This window comes from Pagrus major, chromosome 20 (assembly GCF_040436345.1).
Source record: "Pagrus major chromosome 20, Pma_NU_1.0".
In the NCBI taxonomy this organism is placed as follows: domain Eukaryota; kingdom Metazoa; phylum Chordata; class Actinopteri; order Spariformes; family Sparidae; genus Pagrus; species Pagrus major.
Window position 1 is genome coordinate 6,483,858 of NC_133234.1, and position 6,577 is coordinate 6,490,434.

Genomic DNA, 6,577 nt, shown 5'->3' on the forward strand with positions numbered 1-6,577 from the left:
CTCTGGTACAGGCCAACCCAGTTAATTACAGCAGCATACACAATGGGAAATGGTGGTTGGTGGCTGGTTTGGATACTTAAGAGTTCCAGAAATAGCAACAAACTGGATAAGCACCTTAGAATATTTACTGACCATGCTAGTACACTGATACTAACTGACAATCAACCACAAAGGGTGTGCTATCTGACAAGAAACCAGTTATGTGAGCAAAGAATTGTATTCCTATACACAAAGGCACTGACATTACTCACAACATCAACCAGAAATGTTTTACATGCGACTGTGATGTGATGTCACTCTTGTAAGAACAAGGGTGAAATCACAACTCACAAAAATTGCTTTTCCTCCTAATCCTGCACAAACTACTCCCCAAAGCACCGGCGGAATTAATTTGCCACATTGGGGGATTCTGAGCAATTTATTTGCCACACCAATCTCAACTGAGATTTAAGATTTCATCACTGCAGACGAAATTCAGACTAAGATTTATACTTAATGGTCATATCCAGTGTTTTAGCTTTATACAGGCTGCAACGTACACTACTAAAGCCTTATAGGCAGCCATGACTGTCTGCACATACATGTTTCAGAAATATTAGCAGTGGTAAGTAACCAACAATATTCATTGAAGAACAGCATTTGAATACAATATTGAGACATTTGAGACATTAAGACATTTGTACAGAATTGTTGTACTTTTCACTCCAACAGCTATTGTCACTAGTTACTTTTCAAATTACATAAAATATGATAAGTTCATAAATTACAATGCATTTTTTTAATGATTAAACCATTGGTCCCCTCTCAGCCCAGTCACCAAGATAAAATGTTAATGCAGTTAATGTTTCTGCAAATGACAGATTCACATTTGTACATGTAATAGGCTATGGACCATATTGATATTTCTACAAAACATTTCATATCCTGTTGACATAACATCTCTGACCTGACTGTCACATCCAGACGTGAAGGGGATTGTGGTGGAGTTATAGGCAGGAGGCTGCCGAGCCAGTGACCACAGTTCCAAGACTGTGCTTCAATATTTGTAAGCATGACACCACTGGATAATTTTAAGGAGACCTTGGGACAATTTCCAGCCATGTTTGTGGCAGCATAACAGGTATTTTAAGCCAAAACATGTTTTCCTAACCCAGACTAAGTGGAGTTGTTTTGCCTAGACTTAACCAGAGCATAAGCACAGCAATGTGACAGCTACATTTTAAATTGAACCTAAAGAACTTCACACATGGTTTCATTTAAAAAAAAACAATTTAAGGCCCAAACTATCTCAAGAACTCAAAAAGAAAAGATCAGAGATCTCCCATGAATCATCTCATGAACTCCCAGGTTTCATCTTGGGACCTTTTGGAACCACTGAACTAAACTAGCTAACCCTATTAAAAGTTAAAACTAGCTCGAGCTTGACCAGTCAAAATGTTTATGCATTAATGCAGCAGTATTAACTACCTAATAATAATATAGAATACTAGTTACAAAGGAACTTTGAATACATTTTGCCGATATAATTACTGGAGTATTTGTACAGGCCCATGTACTGTTGTATTGCCACTTTCACTAAGCTTCGGAGTAATTCTTACTCTACTCCATGTATGTTTTCCTTTCATATACACCAAAACAGCATTATAAAATGTACAGAATGACAGTAATCAGTTTTTCACCTATGTGTACATACTGTAAGTCTTTGACAACATGCTAGTTTCCTCCTCAGACCTTTGCGTCACACAGAAGTGCAAATGTGATTATGTCTTTGCTGAGTTAAGCTGTTGGAAACCTAAACGTTGATGAATGTTTGGCTTGTTCGTTCATTCACATGACATCCAAGCCCATGATACAGCCAACCAGTGTGATTACTACGCCATTTTCAAGCCTGTAAACATGTACACTGTGACATCAACACATATGCACCTTAAAATTAACAGGCAGATTGGATGAGACTTTGAATGAAATGTGATGGTTCTTCCAGGACCAGATCATAAAAAGCACTCCACCGCACATCCATTGAGTCACATGACTACTTCCCCTGATTACTGAGATGTTCACCTCTGCCTTCAAGCCCTGGACAGATCCAAAGTTTACAGTACATAAGCTTCAGGCTGCATGTTGCCACAGACAGATTGCACAGTCAAGTCTCCATTTTTAACCTGAAGTTGCCCTCACGACACAGTGGCAGCTCCTATCATGCGACTATCCGTACTATCTGCTCATGCAGAGGATTGCCCAATGGCAAAGGTTGGTGCTGGTTAAACATTAAAAATAGAACAAGCAATAAGTGCGCTTTCCACAGATCATGTTCAACTGTAGTTTATTTTATTAAAAAGACCAGGGTGCAAATATGAAATTAAAAAAAATAAAGACAAGCATATAATTTTTAAGCATTTAATACAAACTTAACAATATAAACTATTTCAGTCCCTCTTGACATGTAAGACACTGACTCAAAATACTTTGTTATACCGTATTTTTTATCAAGTATTGCACAATGTAGGTACAAAATTAATATTCATACGATTACATTTTGTCCATAGTATAGCAAAATCTTTACCTCTTAACAGAAAATACAATTCATCTTTCAGAAAAAGCAAATATTCCTACACTTGAGTTCCACCACTTAGGAATACTCTGTACACAATCTTTAGACTATTTAATGTATTTTTTTTTTTTAAAAGATGGATTTCTTTAACAATTATCTTTAAAAAAAGAAAAAAATAAGGAAAAGCTGCAGCAGCCATCACAGATCACTGGAGTAGTAAAAAGATATAAATGCAACACCATGTCATAGAAACAATATATACTCTGATATCTTACAAACTCTGTACTAAATTAAATTATACAATTAGAAAAAGACCAAGTAACCCCACTTAGTAGTGCCAATTCATAAAAATCAGCCTTGTCTTATTCACCTGTAAAATACTGCAAGAGGCCAAAGCTTGAAGTTTGTATTTTCTTTTTTTTCCTTCTTTTTTTAAGTTTTTGGAGAATTTTCTCAACATGGTAAAAAATGTTGTGCTTGGTTGGCAAAAAGGAAAAAGAAAAACAATGATGCATGTTGAATTGAAGTAACCAAGCTTGGATGTGTTTGTACAACAAGCTTTTAGTAGACACAAACTCAAGGGGGCACAGTAGAAACACCCTTGGGCACATGCGCTTGACTGACTAGACACTATATCCTTGACAGTCCAGTATCTAAGTGTGTGTTTTGTTTTTCCTTCTCTTTGAACCACCACCATTCATAAATAACATATCGATGATGAGTTTAGTTAGCCATGACTGGCTGGAATTGCTGGTTAGAATACTGCATGTTGCTCAGACTGAAGTTGAGGCCATCCATTAGGGACTTGTCGTTGAGGCTTCCGTAGGCCGCAAACATGTCAAAGGCATTGTTGTACTGCAGAGGGCCGAGCCCCAGGGAGCCCTCCCCGGGGAACACGGCTCCAGGGCTGGCCTGGCCCTGCAAGCTGGGGAACACAAACTCCTTGGCGTTAGGGGACAGAGCAGACGCCTTCTGCTGCTGCTGACCCAGGCTCAGCCCGTAAAGTGAGTGCATGGAGGTGGAGATGGCTTTCTGCTTCAGCAGGGTGTTGACATTCAGACCCAGGTTATTAGTAGGGGAGGTGCGGGCCACCTTGCTACTACTGCCACTGTTGGCATTGTTGCCGCGGCCACTGCTCTTCATCTTAGTGGAGCCGAATTTGGTGGCAGCAAAGGTGGCAGTGGTGAAGGTTAAGGGCTGGGTGGAGCGTGGCATGAACGAGGGACTCACAGCAGCAGACTGCCCGAAAGGAGGGGAGGGAGAGCTGGACTCTGAGGAAGCCCCAACAGGGTCGCTGATTGGCATGAAGACCTGGGCCTCAGGATTAAAGCTGTTCTTGATTTCCTTGTCCAACTCTGACCCATTCTCATTGTTATCATCCACATATAGAACCTTGACCGGTCCCTTCTCGCCAATCTGGTAGGAAACCTCAAACGGATCGATCCATACACTAAGGTCCTGAGGAAGATTATTCCGGACGTCTTCGATGTCTAACCCGCTCTCTTTGGCTGCCTGCTCCACCACAGGGTCCACTTTCTCCCCTACATGAATGCACCTGAACCCTGAACCTTTATATGGCTTATCCAGATACCAGTGGCCTTCATATTTTTTCTTCAGCTGCCTCTCGAGCTCTTCACCGAAGATATTCACACGTCGTCGAGGGAGTTTGTTGTATAAATAGGAAATAATAAAGTTGAGAGCTACTTGAATTTCAAGCTGCATAGCTGCTTCAGTGGCGAGGGTGATTCTTTTTCCGTCACCAAGTTGCTTTTTCTGAGCGCTGCAACAACCTCCAAGGCAGTGGTGATCGGTGCGATGACAAAACTCGGTGCCTGCTGCAAAAATGAATATCCTTCCTGCAACAGGGTTAGGTTCAGGATCCTGAAATAAAGTAAAACAGAAAAGCAGTTAGTATTAAGACATTTGTAGTTCAAATAATTAAAATAGAAATATATCATATTAGACATCATTATAGTCAATGACATTTCATGTATTGGCTAGTACTATGTATTCACCATCAAGTCCCCGCCCTCCCCCTTCTGCACAGTAGGGCTGTATCTCAGCTGTACAATATCAACAGCTATAAATAAACAGAGGCCACTGACTCAGAGACAGTGTCAGCAGTGTGTGTTCCCCAGCGGTCTACTGTGACAGAAATACGCAAGCACTGTTGACCTCTGCGTAGGGCGGTGATAGCAGGTGTCAATAGTCAGAAGGATTTGCAATTGCCTCATTTTGGCACACGGACATGTCCAGGCAAAACCCCTGCCTCGCACGACCAAGTGGCAGAATGTGTGTTTTTTTGTTTTTGTTTTACCCGAACAGGCTTTTCTGCTGTTCTCCCTGCACCGACTGAGCTACAGTGGGAACACGTAGAAGCTGTGCGACGACAATTGCTGTTACATAATCCAACATTCAAAGTCCAACCACGGCCATAAAAGCATTTCTACAACAGGGCAAGACACACTCGCTTGATTGCATGACGACAGTAACAATAAAACAAAAATCCAAAACGACTCGCTTTCTCTCCACGTCCAGCACTAATATAGCCGAGCAACTAGCAATAGCAACTTAATGAAGGGTGTGAACAGAAACGTAGCCAACTAGCCTCCTAGCTAGACGGCAGATACGGTTAATGTTTAGCTCGACCACAGCTGGTTGTCAGAGTTTCCTCGCAGTGACATCGTGTGTAGCGAGCAAAAGATACACAGGCACGGACAGCAGATAGTACCGTCACTGTTAACAGCGACACGAGAAGAAGATTGGCTTTAATATGGACTGACGATTGTGTTGATCGATACCAAGCTACGTAGCATCTGAAGTAGCAAGGTGGCTACTGCCCGGAATATTAGTAACGCTATAACACTAATGTTCGATAACACTATTGAGTATCAGTGTCCGAATCAAGAGATAAACACAAGAATGTACAGCTATTTTAGTTTCCGACTAAACCAATGTCATGCCATCGTTAAATTAATATTTACTTACATGGAAATTCACAGCAGGTCCTTCTCGCACCAGCCAGAGTCCGCTCCAGCAAATGTTGTTCTTGTACAGCCTCTAATATTGCTCTCTAATGGAGATGATAAAAAAAAAATGTTGTCGTCTTGATAGGGATCCAGGCGATTTTGCTTCTGTGGGGTACAGTTAAATTCCGATCCGCCAGCAGCCACGCTAACTCCCCACAGCCTGGGAGTTTCTACAACTCTGCCCTTTTAGACTGGGGCTGATTTGTTTTTATAGTAGTCCTCCGCCACGGACATGGAGGAGGTGGTGATGCGGCTCGCAGAGGTCAACACCCAGGAACGTGTTTCTATTGGCTGTGCGCCGACTCGTCATCAACCACCGCCCCAACTACCGCTATGATTGGGTTGTTTTGTGCTCAATCAACCGCCGGGTTCTATTTATGGTAGTGCTTTGCCTTTCATGTGCTATGGCCTATTTTATTCGAACAAGTTTTTGCTAAAATAACTTTTCAAAGCCATGTTGAGGGGAAAATATGATTCCTGAAACAATATAGAAAAGATTGTAACACCAACATGGTTTAAGGGTAAAAGACATGCATGTCTGTAAATGTGTGTTTATGTGATGCCTTCTTAAAAGTCCTCTGTGATCAGAGGTTGTGCTCCATCATGCATGAAACCTATAGCTGAACAAAGAGTCCATCGTGATGATAATGCTCAATAGTCTGTATAATTATAGCTGCCAGCCAGAGTCAACACTGAAATGAAACCACATTTGGCTCTGCTCTCCCACTACAGGGTTAAACAAGGCTGGATAGTCACTGGCGGAGGGACACACCTGTCACTGGTTGTGTTCCTTGCCCCTCACCAATGACATTTTAATGTTCTTGAGCCAGCTGTAGCTGTGTATCTAAACCAAACAGCCTTCTCCTAATGAGTGGCGTTCTATGATACACCACAATTTTCCGCCACTTTTAAACAAAACAGATGGAATCCTATAATTGCCATCTGTGTAAATATTGACATTATTTTCCCATTGTGTACCTGTGATAAAATTCTCTTC

General features: G+C 41.5%; 1 protein-coding gene across 1 annotated transcript; it reads right to left on the reverse strand.

Annotated features, from left to right (window-relative positions):
- Window positions 1-2,306: 2,306 nt before the first annotated feature.
- LOC141015562 (protein Tob1-like) lies at window positions 2,307-5,760 on the reverse strand. The gene is made up of 2 exons (XM_073489685.1): window positions 5,540-5,760; window positions 2,307-4,432 (listed from the first exon to the last, which is right to left on the reverse strand). The coding sequence occupies exon 2, from the start codon at window positions 4,271-4,273 to the stop codon at window positions 3,275-3,277; it is 999 nt and encodes a 332-aa protein (XP_073345786.1). The 5' UTR covers window positions 4,274-4,432; window positions 5,540-5,760; the 3' UTR covers window positions 2,307-3,274.
- Between the last annotated feature and the right edge of the window lie 817 nt (window positions 5,761-6,577).